General features: G+C 40.3%; 2 protein-coding genes across 2 annotated transcripts in view; both read left to right on the forward strand.

Annotated features, from left to right (window-relative positions):
* LOC128376266 (E3 ubiquitin-protein ligase TRIM39-like) overlaps positions 1-17,864 on the forward strand; it is a 230,296-nt gene that overhangs the window by 186,078 nt on the left and 26,354 nt on the right. The window lies entirely within an intron of this gene.
* LOC128376922 (ras-related protein ORAB-1) lies at positions 2,058-7,873 on the forward strand. Its single transcript, XM_053336774.1, has 6 exons — positions 2,058-2,239; positions 3,870-3,942; positions 4,045-4,140; positions 4,256-4,351; positions 5,011-5,142; positions 7,530-7,873. The coding sequence occupies exons 1-6, from the start codon at positions 2,226-2,228 to the stop codon at positions 7,725-7,727; spliced, it is 609 nt and encodes a 202-aa protein (XP_053192749.1). The 5' UTR covers positions 2,058-2,225; the 3' UTR covers positions 7,728-7,873.

Here is a 17,864-nt window from a genome sequence, read left to right on the forward strand (position 1 = left end):
ACATGTTTATAGCTATATAAATAAACAAATAAAGGTAAGAAGCCTCAGAACACAGACTCAGCTGCCTTCATCAACAAATGAAATTTCATATGTTTAAATAATTTAAAAATGGCAACTATGATACTACAAGCACATACAGTTACGTTTAAAATGTTCATCTGCAATTTAACAAACATTAAGCTAGCTAACGTTAGTAGCTACTTTACCGCGACATACTTTTTCAGGTTGGAAGACAAGTTTTTGTAGGCCGTGATATAATTTGTTCGAGGTAAGCTCAACAAACATTTAAACTGAAACGAATCAGTTTTTGTGACAAAAATCTCAAACATGGGTGTCAAGTTATGTCATCTTCGACCACAACTTTGCCCAAACTTGACAAACTGCTTTGTTGACTTTAAAAAGGATGCAAGGGACAACTCAACTCCATTCCATAGTTTTATTTTTTATTTTCCTTGAAGGTGGGTTTGGTTTTGTCGGTTAACAGGTCAGAACAGATAATGGATGGATCAGGGTAGGGTGGAGTAGGTTGATAATCTACGATAACAGAAAATGTGAATTAGTTTCAAATCAACCAATAAACGTTTTCTTCAAAATATTTCTAAATAAATGTAAATGTACAAATGTAAGTAATAATTCAAATTAATTTAAGTCTCATTTGTTACATTAACTGAAAGTATTACAGTACATTTTTCAATCATTTAACTACTCCATAAATAATATATATAGGCAATAAAGTAAATCACTTAAATCATGATACAACCAATTCAACTTAATTTACTTTGCCTACAAATTTCACAAAATATCCACAATTAAAATTTGATTTCCCCTACCAGTTGCGTCCTTCGGTCAACCAACAGTTGCGGTCGTGTGTGAGGTGACAGGGCCTGACTGAAAGTGCAGACAAACATTTCAAACCTCCTGGGTGTGCAGGTGAATGTGGTCCACTTCCTGTTCCTGTTCCTGATTATTTTGGCTCTGGGGTCGCCCTCTGCAGGTTTGGAGGGATAGGGTTCTTTTTTCCTTTTTCTTTTCCTTCTCAGTTGACACAACAATGGGTTTGAGATAAGGCCACGGATGCTCGGTGGGAGTTTCTCCAGTTTCTTCCTCCATTTCTTCATATGGCATGACGTAGTACAGGTACGGCAATACGACAAAGACAAATCATATGCAAATCAGCAGAAACAGTTTATTTTCTCAGAATTTTGCAAAAAAAAAAAAAAATCTGACCTAAGCTCAAACGTAGAGAGTAACAAGAGCATCAATAGAAATGTAGTGGAGTAAAAAGTACAATATTTTTCCTTCGAATGTAGTGGAGTGAACGTAAAAGTATCCCCACCCAGTGAGTGTGCTGTCCGACTGCGGTCCCCACCACGTAACAAAGACAAACACACACACACACACATACAAGGGGTTAGCCAACTATACAGTTCTAACTTGACTCGACTCGACTCTGGTTTTTCTTGCGTTTCCATCAGGGATAGTACCTGATACTTTTTTAGTATCTGCTCTGCCGAGGTTCCAAGCGAGCCGAGTCGATACTAAAATGTGACGTCAACAGACTGCCGGCCACTGATTGGTCAGAGAGTCACTGGAAGAGTGTTGCATCCGTGGAGGATCCGTCCGTTCCCTCCTTCCACCTTTCTATCCAAACTGTCTTTCGCTCTTTCTTCCTTCCTTCCATCTGTCCTTTCCTCCCTGTCTTCTCTTCCTTCCTTCCTTCCTTCCATCCACCCTTTCTTTCACTCTTTCTACCTTCCTTCTTTCCATCTATCCTTTCTTCCTTCCTTCTATCTTTCCTTCATGTTTTCTCTTCCTTCCTTCCATCTTTCCATCTGTCCTTTTTTAAAAAAACAAATTCTGCCTTCCTTCCATCTGTCCTTTCTTTTCTTCCTTCCTTCCTTCCTTGAATGAAGATGAGTTTAACCCTCCCTCTCTCAACTCTATAATCACCCTGTGCTTTTTTTTTAGAAGACTACACTACCCATGATCCCTTGCCTCTGGTATTTCCGGGTAGGTAGCGCTCTGACGGCCATATTTGATTCGATTATGCTGTTCTGGCTGCGACAACCAGTTTAGCCAGTTTCTCCTAACAAACACACCAAAAAACACAAAAAAACAAGAAAAAAGCAAGAAAAAAACGGTGTCTTTTCTTCACTACGAAGCTTAACCTGCGACCAAACCCCGCTGCATCCACTGTACCCAGCGTTTATTACCCGTAGTCAACGATGAATCCCGAATAGTAAGTGTTTTCTTCTCTCAGCGGTGATGAGCTGTCAGCTTTAGCCGCAGCTAAGCTAAGCTAGGCTATGCTAGGCTAACATCCCATTCAGAATGAACTGCTTTGTCTCCGTATGCTAAGCTAAGCTAGCTATACTCGTATACGCACTACCGACTGACAACGTTGTTATTTATCTTGTTGCTCGTGTTTGGTGGCATATTATGTTTAATATAACCCCTATTTAACCGGTTAATTATCTACATTTTGTCTGCGTTGTGTTAAATTTGACTTATATTGACTTTAATGGAAGTAGCGTTAGCAGCTAGGAGGCTAACACTCTTTAAAGGGGGATTTTTTTGTTGTTGTTTTTGAACTTAATTAGATAAATTAGTGAGCGTTTATTCTCTTTAACGATGCATTCTGCTCTGTTAACATGTTTATAACGTGTTAACGGGTGATTTTTACATTTTAAACAGGATTTTAGGTGCATTTTATCCAAACAGGAAGTTACTACATTTTTTCTCGTGATGTGGAGTTTAGTTCAGTGACGTCACCCTCAGAGTTATTTTATAATTATGGGTCAATTCAAGGGATTATTGGCTATAAGTCTATAACATGTGAGTTAATGGTGAAGAATGATTATTATAGTTTAATAAAACCCAAGGTGACGTCCTCAAACTGCTTTTTTACTGAAGTTAAAACAGTTTAAACCCCAAAAAACACTCAGTTCAAGGCTTCAACTAACCTCTACTGTCAAAAGTTGACATATTCAAACTTCAAACAACCAACACAAATGTTCACATTAAAATATATTTAGTTTACTGTCACAGAGGATTTAAATAAACTAGAAGTTATCCACATTTAAGAAGCTAGAATCAGATAATTTAGACCCAAAGCAAGGACTTTAAATCATCAATAATCAATTACCAAAATAAAACACTTTAACAGAGCTCAAAGTAACGTCCTCAAACTGCTTTTTTACTCCAACTCACCCCCCTAAAAATACTCAATTTAAGGCTTCAACTATCCTCTACGGTCAGTGTTGGTAAATCTATTGGTGGTTGTTCTTTTAATTGATGATTGATGATAATTTAATGATTGAACTACTTCGTAAATAACATAAATTAGTGTAAAATGCCAGAAAGTTTGACATCTTCAAACTTCAAGCAACCAACATTTGACTTGTAATTATAAAAACATGCTGATCACTGTTTCTCAGAGCCCACAGTAACAAAAAAACCCCCAAATTACACATGTTCATTCATTGTATAATTATGCTGCAACTTGTGATTATTTGAGTTTTTCTGAATTTTACACGTTAGGTTTGAGTCAAAATATCAAAATATGGTTAAACATTTTCCCCCAAAGTCCAAGAAAATTGGTAGTCATCGATTTTCACGTCAATAAACTAATTGTTTTATTGTATAAAATGGTGAAAAGTGTCTGTCTACCTGCTGTCATCTTCAAACTTTAATGATTTACCAACCAAACGTCCAAAATGACATTATTTTAATGAAGATTATTATTATTATCTGAAGCATCATGACGTGTTGCTCTTCACAGTCTGGTGCTGATTATGTGATTTTGTGTCTTTCAGGCGTTGAGAATAAAACGACGTGTTGTTTAAATATTTAATGTTTTTCTTCCTCAGTGATTATTTATTCAAGCTGCTGCTGATCGGTGACTCTGGTGTTGGAAAGTCTTGTCTCCTCCTCCGGTTTGCTGTGAGTTTTTTCTTTTTTACATAACGAGCTGTAACATCTCCTCCTTGACAGTTCATAACCTGTGTGTGTGTGTGTGTGTGTGTGTGTGTGTGTGTCTTCCAGGATGACACGTACACAGAGAGCTATATCAGTACCATCGGTGTGGACTTCAAGATCAGGACCATCGAGCTGGACGGAAAGACCATAAAGCTTCAGATTGTAAGCAAAGCCGTAAACACATTTCACCGTTTGACTCGAGTGTGTTTCGTTTTAGTTCAGACTGACTTTACTTTACTTTACTTTTCTTTTCTTTTCTTTTCTTTTCTTCTCTCAGTGGGACACAGCCGGTCAGGAACGGTTCCGCACCATCACGTCCAGTTACTACAGAGGAGCTCACGGCATCATAGTGGTTTACGATGTGACAGATCAGGTCAGTTAAACACTATTAACAATACTTTACATTATCCACTTTTTCTTTAAAAAAAAAAATGTATTTCTTTTTTAAAATTTATTTATTTATTTAATTATTTTTATTATTATTATTATTATTTTTATTTTTTTTTATTTTGTATTTTATTATTATTATTATTATTTATTTACTTAATTTTATTATTTTTTTTATTTATTTTCTTTTTTTGTATTTTATTTTATTATTATTATTTTCTATTTATTTACTTAATTTTATTATTTTTTTATTTATTTAATTTTTTTTTTTTCTAATTTATTCTTGGTTATTGGTATGGTTTTGGGTTTTCTTTTCTTTGGTGTGTTTAGATGTCTGTGAAGAAAAAGTTTATACCTTGTTTCTGTGTATTAATCTTAAAAGTATAAACAGCTAAATATGGAGTGAAATGTTTAGTGGTTCCTGTCCAGCAAAGATAAACACACACAATTAAACATTTATTTATAACAAAAATTGTAGTTTTTAGGATCTGTTCTGCTCAATATTCACAAAATGTGTTAAAATTTAAATGTAGAAATACTCCAAATATGTTTCTTCTCATTTGATGTTTTTTTAAATGAAGTGATAATTAGTATGAGTCCACTAAAATAGACTGTAGGTGATACAATATCTGTGTCGTCCATCAGGAGTCTTTCAACAACGTGAAACAGTGGCTACAGGAGATCGACCGCTACGCCAGCGAGAACGTCAACAAGCTGTTAGTAGGAAACAAGTGTGACCTCACGACGAAGAAGGTCGTCGACTACACCACAGCCAAGGTAAGAGGGTTAGGGTCAGGGTTTACTCATACTAGGCAATCGTACCATGACCAAGCATGTTTGCCCCCTGAAGTCTGGATTATTTGGCTAGCATGCGCACTAGGGATTCATATCCAGGGAATCTGCAGGAAATCAACGATTTTTAAAAGGCAACACTAACGGAGCTTTTCCACTACACAGTTCTAGCTCGACTCGACTCGTTTTTCTTTGCGTCTCCACTAGGGATAGTACCTGGTACCTGGCACTTTTTTAGTACCTGCTCTGCCGAGGTTCCAAGCGAGCAGAGCCGATAGTAAAATGTGACGTCATCAGACTGCCGGCCTCTGATTGGTCAGAGAGTCACTGGAAGAGTCATGAGCACGACGTAGAAGAAAGGAAAAGAACACAAGAAGGAAGGAAGGAAGGAAGGAAGGAAGGAAGGAAGGACAGAGGGAAGGAAGGAAAGAAGGAAAGATGGTTGGAAGAAAGGGAGGAAGGAAAGATGGCAGGAAGGAAGGAAGGAAAAGAAGACAGGAAGGACAGAGGGAAGGGAGGAAGGAAAGATGGCAGGAAGGAAGGAAAAGAAGACAGGAAGGACAGAGGGAAGGAAGGAAGGAAAAGAAGACAGGAAGGACAGAGGGAAGGAAGGAAGGAAGAAAGGGAGGAAAAGAAGACAGGAAGGAAACGAGGCCGTCCCACACAAGAATCACAGCCGGCATTTTTAAACACCACCAACAGCGTTACAGCGAGTACACCATCGCCTCCATGTCCTCCATTGGTTAACGCAGCGTTGCTATGACGACCCCGATCACGTTGAGGAGGAACTACAGTAATGGAAAAGGTTCCTGGTACCAAACCGAGTCGAGTAGAGCTAGAACTGTAGAGTGGAAAAGCTCCATTAGTCCTCATTCTGGGGTTAAACACACATTTTTAATAAAGTAAATAAAATCTGAACAGGCTGCTCTAAAAAAAACAGTTTATTATATTTAAGTTAGTTTCAGTGTCAGGATTCATCTGTTTACAGTCGAGCAGCTGTCAGGTTTATTAATACGAGCTGGTTTGAGGTTCGTCTGCTGCAGCTTCCTGTGGTTCAACCTGAGGTTCAACCTGAGGTTCAACATGAGGTTCAACATGAGGTTCAGCATGAGGTTCAACATGAGGTTCAACATGAGGTTCAACATGAGGTTCAGCATGAGGTTCAGCATGAGGTTCAACATGAGGTTCAGCATGAGGTTCAACATGAGGTTCAACATGAGGTTCAACATGAGGTTCAACATGAGGTTCAACATGTGGTTCAACATGAGGTTCAACATGTGGTTCAACATGAGGTTCAGCATGAGGTTCAACATGAGGTTCAACATGAGGTTCAACATGAGGTTCAACATGTGGTTCAACATGAGGTTCAGCATGAGGTTCAACATGAGGTTCAGCATGAGGTTCAACATGAGGTTCAACATGTGGTTCAACGTGAGGTTCAGTATGAGGTTCAACATGAGGTTCAACATGAGGTTCAACATGAGGTTCAACATGTGGTTCAACATGAGGTTCAACATGAGGTTCAACATGAGGTTCAACATGTGGTTCAACGTGAGGTTCAGTATGAGGTTCAACATGAGGTTCAACATGAGGTTCAACATGAGGTTCAACATGAGGTTCAACATGAGGTTCAACATGTGGTTCAACATGAGGTTCAACATGTGGTTCAACATGAGGTTCAGCATGAGGTTCAACATGAGGTTCAACATGAGGTTCAACATGTGGTTCAACATGAGGTTCAGTATGAGGTTCAACATGAGCTTCAGCATGAGGTTCAACATGAGGTTCAACATGAGGTTCAACATGTGGTTCAACATGAGGTTCAGTATGAGGTTCAACATGAGGTTCAGTATGAGGTTCAACATGAGGTTCAACATGAGGTTCAACATGAGGTTCAACATGAGGTTCAACATGTGGTTCAACATGAGGTTCAACATGAGGTTCAACATGAGGTTCAACATGTGGTTCAACATGAGGTTCAGTATGAGGTTCAGTATGAGGTTCAACATGAGGTTCAACATGAGGTTCAGTATGAGGTTCAACATGAGGTTCAGTATGAGGTTCAACATGAGGTTCAACATGAGGTTCAGTATGAGGTTCAACATGAGGTTCAGTATGAGGTTCAACATGAGGTTCAGTATGAGGTTCAACATGAGGTTCAGTATGAGGTTCAACATGTGGTTCAACATGAGGTTCAACATGAGGTTCAACATGTGGTTTAACATGAGGTTCAGTATGAGGTTCAACATGAGGTTCAGTATGAGGTTCAACATGAGGTTCAGTATGAGGTTCAACATGAGGTTCAACATGAGGTTCAACATTCTCCCCCTCTCTCTCTCCCTCCCTTCCCTCTCTCCTTCCCTCTCTTCCAGGAGTTCGCTGACAACCTCGGCATCCCGTTCCTGGAGACGAGCGCCAAGAGCGCCACCAACGTGGAGCAAGCCTTCATGACGATGGCGGCCGAGATCAAGAAGCGAATGGGCCCCGGGGCCACGGCCGGGTCCTCGGAGAAGTCCAACGTCAAGATCCAGAGCAAGCCAGTCAACACCTCGACCGGAGGCTGCTGCTGAGGAACCCCCCCCCCCCCCGGACCCCCCCTCTGACCCCCCCACCACCAACAACAGCAACAGCCCTGAGCCCCACGGCCGAGTCTCAATGTTACCATGCTCCACAGGGAAAGGAGAGAGAGAGAGAAAGAGAGAGAGAAAGAGAGGGAGGAGAGGGAGAGGAGACTTTGACTGGACTGTTTTTTTTTTTTTTTTTTAAGATTCCCATTAAAACCAGTTTAAAGTTCATCAAGAGTCAACAATAGGACGGTAAGCCCAAACCCCCCTAACCCCCCCCCCCCTCCAAACCAGAACACATCGGGCTCTTCTTCTTCTTTATCTTCTTCTTCTTCTTCTTCTTCTTCTTCTTCTTTCTTTTTTATTATTATTATTATTATTTTTATTATTTTGGGGTTGTTTTTTTTTCTTCTTCTTCTTCTTTACATTTAAGGGGGGGAAAAAACTCAACTACGACACACTCATACTGGAAGAAAAGAAAAAAAACCAACATGTAAATTTTTAATAAAGTGTGAAATTAACGAATGAAAAAAAAAAAAAAAGAAAGAAAACACACATGTATACAGCTTTTTCTTCTTCTTCTTCTTCTTTTTTTTTAAATTGTTGGTTTATTCGCCCCCCATACCCCCCCCTCCCTCCTTCTCGTTTTTTTTTTGTTAAATGAGTCACTTTTCTAAAACACACACACACACACACACACACACACTATATATATATATATATATAAATATGAAAGTAGTGTTTTATTCAGCTTCTTCTTCTTCTCTCTTTATTTAGTAGAAACACTTCAGATGGAGCACATGCTTAAACTAACCAGCATCATGCATGTTGATAGAAATCTCTTCTTCTTCTTCTTCTTCTTCTGTTTCTTCTTCTTCTTCTACTTCTTCTGTTTCTTCTTCTTCTTCTTCTTCTTCTTCTTCTCTGAAAACTTTGACGCGGTCACAGAAACGCCTCCTAAAAAAATAAAGCATATAAAGATGTGCAGTGCCTTTGTGGCCGGAGTTTTTCCATGTTTTCATTTCCTCTTCCTCCTCTTCCTCTTCTCTTCTTCCTCTTCTTCTTCCGCCTTTCCCCTCTTCCACCTCCTCTTCGTCTCCCTCCTCTTCCTCCTCCCCCTCTTCTTCCTCTTCCTCCCACTTCTTTGTGGCCGGAGTTTTTCCATGTTTTCATTTCTTCCTCTTCCTCCTCTTCCTTCCTCCTTTACCTCTTCTTCCTCTTTTTCCTCCTTCCTCCACTTCATCCTCCTCCTCCCCCTCCTCTTCCTCTTCTTCCTCCTTCTATTCCCCCTTCTCCTCCTCTTCCTCCACTTCCTCCTCCTCCTCCACTTCCTCCCCCTCCTCTTCCTCCCCCTCTTCCTCCTCCTCTTCTTTTTCCTCCTCTTATGCCTCCTCCTCCTCCCCTCCTCTTCTTCCTCCTCTTCCTCCTTCTCCTCCTCTTCCTCTTCTTCCTCCTCCTCCTCTTCCTCTTCCTCCCTTTTCTTTGTATGATAGCAGTTAACATTCCTGTGTATACATATATATATATATATATATATATATATATATATATATATATATATATATATATATATATATATATATATATATATATGTATGTATACATTTATATATATATATATATATATTTGGCTGTGTGTGTGTGTGTGTGTGTGTGTGTGCTCTGCTGGTTATAGTTCATGACATGATTAAATAAGCATGTGCTACATTGGGAGACGTGAGTGACATCGGCCGTCTGTAACTTTTTTTTTCTTTTTCTCTGTTGCTAACGACGACAACACACACACACACACACACACGAAAAAAAAGAAAAGAATAAATAAATAAATGAATGAATCAACATCCCAGCTCTCCGAGAATAATCTATAAACTGTATATATTTATACATAAATGTAAAAGAAGTTGATTTGCAAAAAAAAAAAGCGTGAATAAAAAGACGTAGCGTAGCGAAAGAAAGAAAGAAAAGAAGCGAGTGATAAATAAACGTCGTTAATCTCGGCTCTCGTGATTTGTGACATTTTTGTGGCACAATGTTCGATTATTAAACACATGAAGGAGATCTTTGATAACTTGTTGGTCTCTGCTGGTGTTTTTATTTTCTTCTTCTTCTTCTTCTTCTTCTCCGACGACGAGCTTTGGGTCAGTGTTTCTTTCTTTTCTCCGTTAAGCTGAAAGGAATGATGACCTTTGACCTCAATGTGCTGGACGTTATAATCCAGAGGGTTTTAAAAAAAAGAGGGGAATAAACTTTGGTGTTTGGTTCATTTATGGAGGAAAAAGTGCAAGTTTTAATATTGAAGTTTGAAAAATAGAAAAATTTGAAAAAACACATTATTTTATTTTGCAAAAAAATATTTAATTATTTTTTCTTTCTTTCTTTCTAAATTTCTCTTTTTCTTCAAGTTTTCTGGTCAGTTTCTTTCAGTTTTGGACTTCTGATCCAGATAATTAAAAAAAAACAACAGAATTAATTATTTTATTTTGAAAAAATTATTTTATTTTTCATCCTTTTATTTCTTCTTTTTTTACAGTTTTAAATCTTTATTATTAATATTATTATTATTTATATTATTATTTTCGAGTTTCTGGTCAATTTCTTTTAGTTTTGGACTTCTGATCCAGATCATTAAAAAAAAAAAAGTATTTTGGAAAAAAATATTTGAATTAATTAATTATTTTTTTCTTTTTACAGTTTTAAATCTTTATTATCATTATTATTATTATTATTATTATTATTTATTTTTTTAGTTTCTCATCAATTATTTTTTAGTTTTGGACTTATGATCCAGATAATCAAAAAAAAGTAAAAAATTAATTATTTTATTTTGAATTTTTTTTTTCATCCTTTTTTTTTCCTTTTTTGCAGTTTTAAATCTTTATTTTTATTTAGATTTTTTCCAGATTTTTTTTTTCTGGTCAATTTATTTTAGTTTTGGACTTCTGGACAATGTTGGGAAGTTATGACCTTCTATTCTATTTATCTCCCATTGATCTGGATTTAAGTCACATTAATGACATCATCAGTAATTAATGTTATATATATATTCTGCTGTGAGGTGATATAAAAGGTAAATATCTGCAGCTCAGATCATCCCGACTGAGTTTATTTATAATATTAAACATCAGCAGGTTTTTAAAAAGGTTTAAAACACTGCGGACAGAAAGACGGAAAGAAGAAGAAGAACAAAAGACAAAATGAAGGTTTGAAGTTTCATCATCATCATCATCGTGGACGAGAAGCAATCAACAACGAGAGTAAGTCTGGATTTTATTCTTCATTCAAAGAGTTTAAATATGTTTATAACAACTTCATATTTCTATTTAGTGTCTGATATTAAATTTGGAGATGTATGGAAGGTAAAAGATGCCTGAAAAGAATGAAGGAAAGGAGGGATGGAAGGAAGGAAAGGAGGGAGGAAGAATAAAGGAAAGGAGGGAGGAAAGGAAAGAAGAACGGAAGGAAAGAAAGAGAAGGAGGGAGGAACAGTCAAAACAGACGAGTGAGTCTTTTTTTTGCAGTTATTAATGTTGAATTAAACAACATACAGAACAATAATACAGTTTAAATAATTAATAATCTGGTTTTAAGGAAGTAAAAAGTAAATCAGAACCATTTTTTCACTCAGCAGCTTTTAAACCGATTAATGACATCAAAGATTTTATATTTCTGATTCTACAAGATGCTGCAAAACCTTTCACACTTCTCCCTTAAAGGCTGAAACTAGGCATGGGCCGGTTACCGGTTTCAAGGTATGAAAAAGTCACGGTTTCAAAAGTACTAAAATGTTCCGTCACACTGTTCCTTCGGTATGAGCGGGTTTTTTTAAATGTGATATCTGGTCAGAGAGAGAGAGTGGAGGTCGCTCAGGTCGTGTGCAGCTGCAGCGTGAAGTACAACCCCTCCCATACTCCGGTTGCTGTTACAAGCAGGTAGCTCTGCAGGCTGTATGACGGCTGGAGGAGGCGAGCCCCCCGAACTCCCCCGCCCCCCCGTCTAAAAGCGCCAAGTCGGCTGTATTTATACTTCGGGTACCGTAAAAAGACAGACGGCCGCGGCTCGGAGGAAGAAGGTAACGGACAGTAGCAGCGCGAGGAGGAAGAAGGTAACGGACAGTAGCAGCGCGAGGAGGAAGAAGGTAACGGACAGTAGCAGCGCGAGGAGGAAGAAGGTAACGGACAGTAGCAGCGGGAGGAGGAAGAAGGTAACGGACAGTAGCAGCGGGAGGAGGAAGAAGGTCCCGGACAGTAGCAGCGCGAGGAGGAAGAAGGTAACGGACAGTAGCAGCGTGAGGAGGAAGAAGGTAACGGACAGTAGCAGCGGGAGGAGGAAGAAGGTCCCGGACAGTAGCAGCGTGAGGAGGAAGAAGGTAACGGCCAGTAGCTGCGTGAGGAGGAAGAAGGTAACGGCCAGTAGCAGCGTGAGGAGGAAGAAGGTAACGGACAGTAGCAGCGCGAGGAGAAAGAAGGTAACGGACAGTGACAGCGTGAGGAGGAAGAAGGTCCCGGACAGCAGCAGCGCGAGGAGGACGAAGGTAACGGACAGTAGCAGCGCGAGGAGGCAATACATCCAATATGATCGTGAGCAAGTCTCCAAAAACTGTTGAGATTCAGTTTTAAGCTCCTGTCTGCATTTATTTATTTATTTATATTTATCTTAGACGTGTTTTTACTGTTTTAATTATTTAAGTTCCGATCTTGAGCCACAGGTTAAGTGATTTATTTGCATTTTGTGTTTTTTTTTCCACTAAAAATGATTAATTTATGTCGTGACTTGAGTTGCAGGTTTAGCCTCAGTTAAAGGACTGCACTAAGGACTAATTATCTTTTATTCCTTTATTTTATTCAGTTATTTTTTTATTATTATTTATTTTAAATACATATTTACTAATGTTCCATCATTTTCTATAGCTATATGTTTAAAAATAAAAGACGTCAATGGAATTTTTTTCTCTTTTCTTTTGGCTTTAAATACAGACATTTCATACTATCACATTTTATAGCTGTAATCATAATACCGTGAAAAAATATATATTTACCTAAGGTTATCACACCGTCAGAATCTAATACCGGCCCCATGCCTACTTTAAATGTACCACAAATGTAAAGTTCACTCTTATTAAAACGTCCTTTTTAAGAAATTACATAACAAATTTAATCTGGAGTTACATCATGTAGAAAATAAACAACAATAAAAGTTCAGTTCATTTAAAACATGTTTTAAGGGTGCAGTTACAGCTTCCGGCCACCAGATGGCAGCAGATGAGCTCCGTCCTGCTCTGATTTCCTCTCCACACCTACAGACTAATATTTGGGTCAATGATGTGATGCAACACAGCGTCCACATGGTGTAACCTTTTATTTCTTTAATAAAATATCAGATTACAGGAAAATAAATGTGGAATAAATATAAAATCCACTGCAAAGCAACACTTTATATTTATTAACAGGTTTAACATTATGTTTCAAAATAAAAGCATATGTTCTGCTAAATACTGACAAAATGCTTTAAAGAAGAGTGTTTTTAACCCTCCTGTTGTCCTCAGGTCAAGGAAGGAAGGAAGGAAGGATGGATGGAAGGGAGGAAGGATGGAAGGAAGGGAGGGACGAAGGAAGGGAGGATTGAGGAAGGAAGGTGGGAAAGAAGGAAAGGAGGAAGGAAGGAAAAGAGGAAGGAAGGAGAGAATGAAGGAAGGAAGGAAGGAAGGAGAGAAGGAAGTGATGAAGGAAAAGAGGAAGGAAGGAAGGAGAGAAGGAAGGAAGGGAGGAGGAAGGAAGGAAAGAAGGAAGGGAGGGAGGAATGAGGAAGGAAGGAGGGAAAGAAGGAAAGGAGGAAGGAAGTGAGGAAGGAAGGAAAGGAGTAAGGAGGGAGGGATGGAGGAAAAGAGGAAGGAAGGAGAGAATGAAGGAAGGAAGGAAGGAGAGAAGGAAGGGATGAAGGACAGGAGGAAGGAGGGAGGGATGAAGGAAAAGAGGAAGGAAGGAGAGAAGGAAGGAAAGGAGAGAAGGAAGGAAGGGATGAAGGAAAGGAGGAAGGAAGGAAGATGAACCATATTTAAATGTTCATAGAGTCTGGATTTTTTTTTCTTTAATGAAGGAAGAGGAGGAAGTGTGTTTTTTAAAAAGAATTTCAAAATAAAAGTAGGTATATTTTTTTATATGCTGTAAACTGGTCTGGCCTCCACATGGATCTGGTTCTCTGAGGACTTTAAAAAACAACAAACAACAATCAGCGACCAGCTTTCAGTCACATCACATGGTTTTCATCTGCATGAGGAATCTGCTTTGTTGCAACTCTTCTGATTTCAAACACTTTAAAACTCATCTTCCTCTTCCTCTGATGATGATGAAGATCAACCGATGATGAGTTAATGAGGAAGACCAAAGTAGGTTAAGTAGCTGGGTCTGTTTTAAGACTTCAGTTGTAACTGGTTGCCGGGTGATGATGATGATGACAGGGATGAAGTTGGGGACCATCTGTGACAGCTGCGGAGAAAAGAAGAGTGTTTTAACCCTCCTGTTGTCCTCAGGTCAAGGAAGGAAGGAAGGAAGGATGGATGGAAGGGAGGAAGGAGGGAGAGAAGGAAAGAAGGAAGGGAGGGACGAAGGAAGGGAGGAGGAAGGAAGGAAGGGAGGAGGGAAAGAAGGAAAGGAGGAAGGAAGTGAGGAAGGAAGGAAAGGAGTAAGGAGGAAGGGATGGAGGAAAAGAGGAAGGAAGGACAGAATGAAGGAAGGAAGGAGAGAAGGAAAGGAGTAAGGAGGGAGAGACGGAAAGAAGGAAGGGAGGAAGGATGGAAGGAAGGGAGGAGGAAGGGAGGAATGAAGAAGGAAGGAGGGAAAGAAGGAAAGGAGGAAGGAAGGAAGGAAAGGAGTAAGGAGGGAGGGCTGGAGGAAAAGAAGAAGGAAGGAAGGAACGAGAGAAGGAAAGGAGGAAGGAAGGACGAGAAAGAAGGAAAGGAGTCTACTATGAGTCCAAGTGTGAAGTTCAGTCTGCTGCTCACCAGCTGATCCGTCTGATATACACACATATCCTCCCTCCCTCCCTTCTTTCCTCCCTCCCTCCTTTCCTTCCTCCCTCCCTTCCTTCTCCCTCCTTCCTTCCTTTCCTTCCTCCCTCCTTTCTGCCCTTCCTCCCCCTCCCTTCCTTCCTTCCTTCCTCTCCTTCCTTCTTCATCTCTCCTTTCCTCCTTTCCTTCCTTCCTTCCTTTCCTTCCTTCCTTCCTTCCTTCCTTCCTTCCTTCCTTCCTTTCCTTCCTTCCTTCCTCCCTTACTCCCTCCTTTCCTTCCTTTCCTTCCTTCCTTCCTCCCTCCTTTCCTTCGTTCCTTCCTCCCTTCCTTCCTTCCTCCCTTCTTTCCTTTCTCCCTCCTTTCCTCCTTCCTTTCCTCCCTCCCTCCCTCCCTCCTTTCCTTCCTTCCTCCCTTCCTTGACTCGGAGGGTTAATTAATCTTTTAAAAAACCCTCCCCAGACTTCTCCAACCCTTAAAGATCAGGCTTCATGCACCACTTGTTGTTTCCTGCTGTTGCCACGGAGACCAAAACATTGACTTTCCAGGAACAAAACCACAGAGAAGAAGAAGCTAATTAGCTGGTGGATGTCCTCGCTTCCTCTCCGCGGAGCCCGAGGTCGAGACAGGAAGCAGCAGGCTGCGGTTGGGCCTCCGTCCATCTTCTTCAGACGCTGCAGGAGGAGAAACGCTCAGACGCAGGTTATTGTTTTAGCCTTTTTACCTTCTTTAAACTTTGTGTGTGTGTGTGAGAGTGTGTGAATGTGTGTGTGAGTGTGTGAGAGAGTGTGTGAGTGTGTGAGAGTGTGTGTGTGTGTTGTGTGTAAGGTGAAATACATGTTCAGTTGATACATTTCCAATAATATGCAAAGCTGGAAAATAGTTAAAATATGACCAAAATTAATTACTACTAACTAGGGCTGTCAAACGATTAATTTTTTTAATCGAGATTAATCGCAGTATTTCCATAGTTAATCGCGATTAATGGCGTTTTAAATTGCATGTTTAAAATCCTGTTATTTTCCATTTGAAGGCAGTTTTAAGCCCATAATGTAAAGCATTTCTTACCAGAGTGTCTTAACTGGGAATCAATCACGGCTCTGCTGCGACTCCCACACTCCAAAATGGTCCTTTGGTGGAGCTGAGGCTGGCTTGGCTGCACCTGGGTGTTTAGCGTGGAGGTGCTAACTCAAACTCCACGTACTCCGGTGGTAGTTAAACTCCGTTTGACACAGGTTGCATTTTACTTTTGACTTGTCAACTGAAGCGTCTGGAAGTGTTTTAAAGTTAAACAAGCCGTTCAAAAGTCCAGTAGCTCTCTTACTTTCCATCAGCGCGGTAGGTTTACTGCAGGAGGCCACTTCAAAGCATAGCGCTACAGCTAGAGGAGCCGTCTACGGGAAGTAGAAGGGACAAAAAGGCTTGCAACATTAAAATGAGATTAAAAAAATGAACGCGTTATGGATTGCATTAATCTAATCGCGATTAACGCGTTAATGCTGACAGCCCTAATATATGTATATATATATATATATACTATACTATACTATTTTCAGTAAAAGGACAAACTTAGCAAACACAACATTTAATAAAACAAACATAATTTCAGAGATTTTAGAGAGAAATCAAACATCAGGGCTCTTTGTTACAGGGGACACGTTCTGCTTTCTGAGGTTTTCTCTTATTTTATTGATTGTTATGATGTCAGAGCAGGTAAACTATAATTCTGTATATATATTCTGTGTAAATGTAGAGAAATGTGCAGAATATGTTCTCTTTCATAAAGTAGATTACAAGCAATGTGTTTCAGCCCCAAAATATGAATATAAACCTGGAAATCTGCAGAACAGCCTATAATAGATAAACAGCCTCTTATCTATTAAAAGTCTCTCATCATCACAAATAAAAGAGACGATGAACAGAGCTTGGTCTGGTTGTATCTCAGAGTCTCAGAGTCTGTGTGGTCTGACTCTGGATCTGATTCATGGCCTCCAAATGTTGAATGAAAGAAAAGAGAAAAAGCAACTCAGCAGATTTTTACAGACTGGAGTCACAAACTGTAACCTGCTCACTGGGACCAAAATCATGGTTTACTCTCCTTTCTTTCCTTCCCCCTCCTTTCCTTCCTCCCTTCCTGCCTCCCTCCCTTCCTTCCTACCTTCCTCCCTCCCTCCCCCTCTCCTTTCCTTCCTTCCTTCCCTCCTTCCTCCCTCCCTCCTTTCCTCCTCCCCCCTTCCTTCCTCCTTTCCTTTCCTCCTTTCCTTCCTTCCTTCCTTCCTCCCTCCTTTCCTTCCTACCTTCCTCCCTCCTTTCCTCCCTTCCTGCCTCCCTCCCTTCCTTCCTACCTTCCTCCATCCCTCCCTCTCTCCTTTCCTTCCTTCCTTCCCTCCTTCCTCCCTCTCTCCTTTCCTTCTGTCCCTCCTTCCTTCCTTCCTTCCTTCTTTCCTCCCCTCCTTTCCTTCCTTCCTTCCTCCCTTCCCTCCTTCCTTCCTTCTTTTCTCCCTCCTTCCCTCCTTTCCTTCCCCCCTCCTTCCCTTCCTTCCCTCCTTCCTCCCCCTCCTTTCCTTCCTTCTTTCTTTCCTTCCTTCCTCCCTCCTTTCCCTCCTTTCCTTCCTTCCTCCCTCCCTTCCCTCCTTCCTTCCTTCCCCCCTCCTTTCCTTCCTTTCCTTTCCTTCCCTCCTTCCTCTACTTTCTATCAGTAAACCATGTTGTGAAGCTCACAGATGATATTTCCATATCTTTCCTCACATGTTCATTTTTGAAGGGGATCAGCTGCTGCTTGCTGGAAACTGTTCTGCTTTTCATTCTCGCCATCTGGCTGCAATTAAGTCACGCTCTGCCTAACTCAGGCCTAACCGGCACATTGCTGAGCAGCTGCCTGAGAGCGCAGCACGTGGACGATCCTATCGCTGTTTCCAACGAGGACGGACGAACATGTACGCTTCGATTTACGGCGAAGTTTTACTGGAAGATGAAGCAGCGTGTTGATGCCTGGAAGAAGAAAGATGTGATGTCAAGGTCAGGAAGGAAGGAAGGAAAGGAGAGAGGGAGGAAGGTAGGAGGGAGGAAGGAAGGAAAGGAGGGGGGAGGAAGGTAGGAGGGAGGAAGGAGGGAAGGGAAGAAAGGAGGGAGGGAGGGAGAG

The sequence above is a fragment of the Scomber japonicus genome, chromosome 2 (genome assembly GCF_027409825.1).
Source record: "Scomber japonicus isolate fScoJap1 chromosome 2, fScoJap1.pri, whole genome shotgun sequence".
Taxonomy (NCBI): Eukaryota; Metazoa; Chordata; class Actinopteri; order Scombriformes; family Scombridae; genus Scomber; species Scomber japonicus.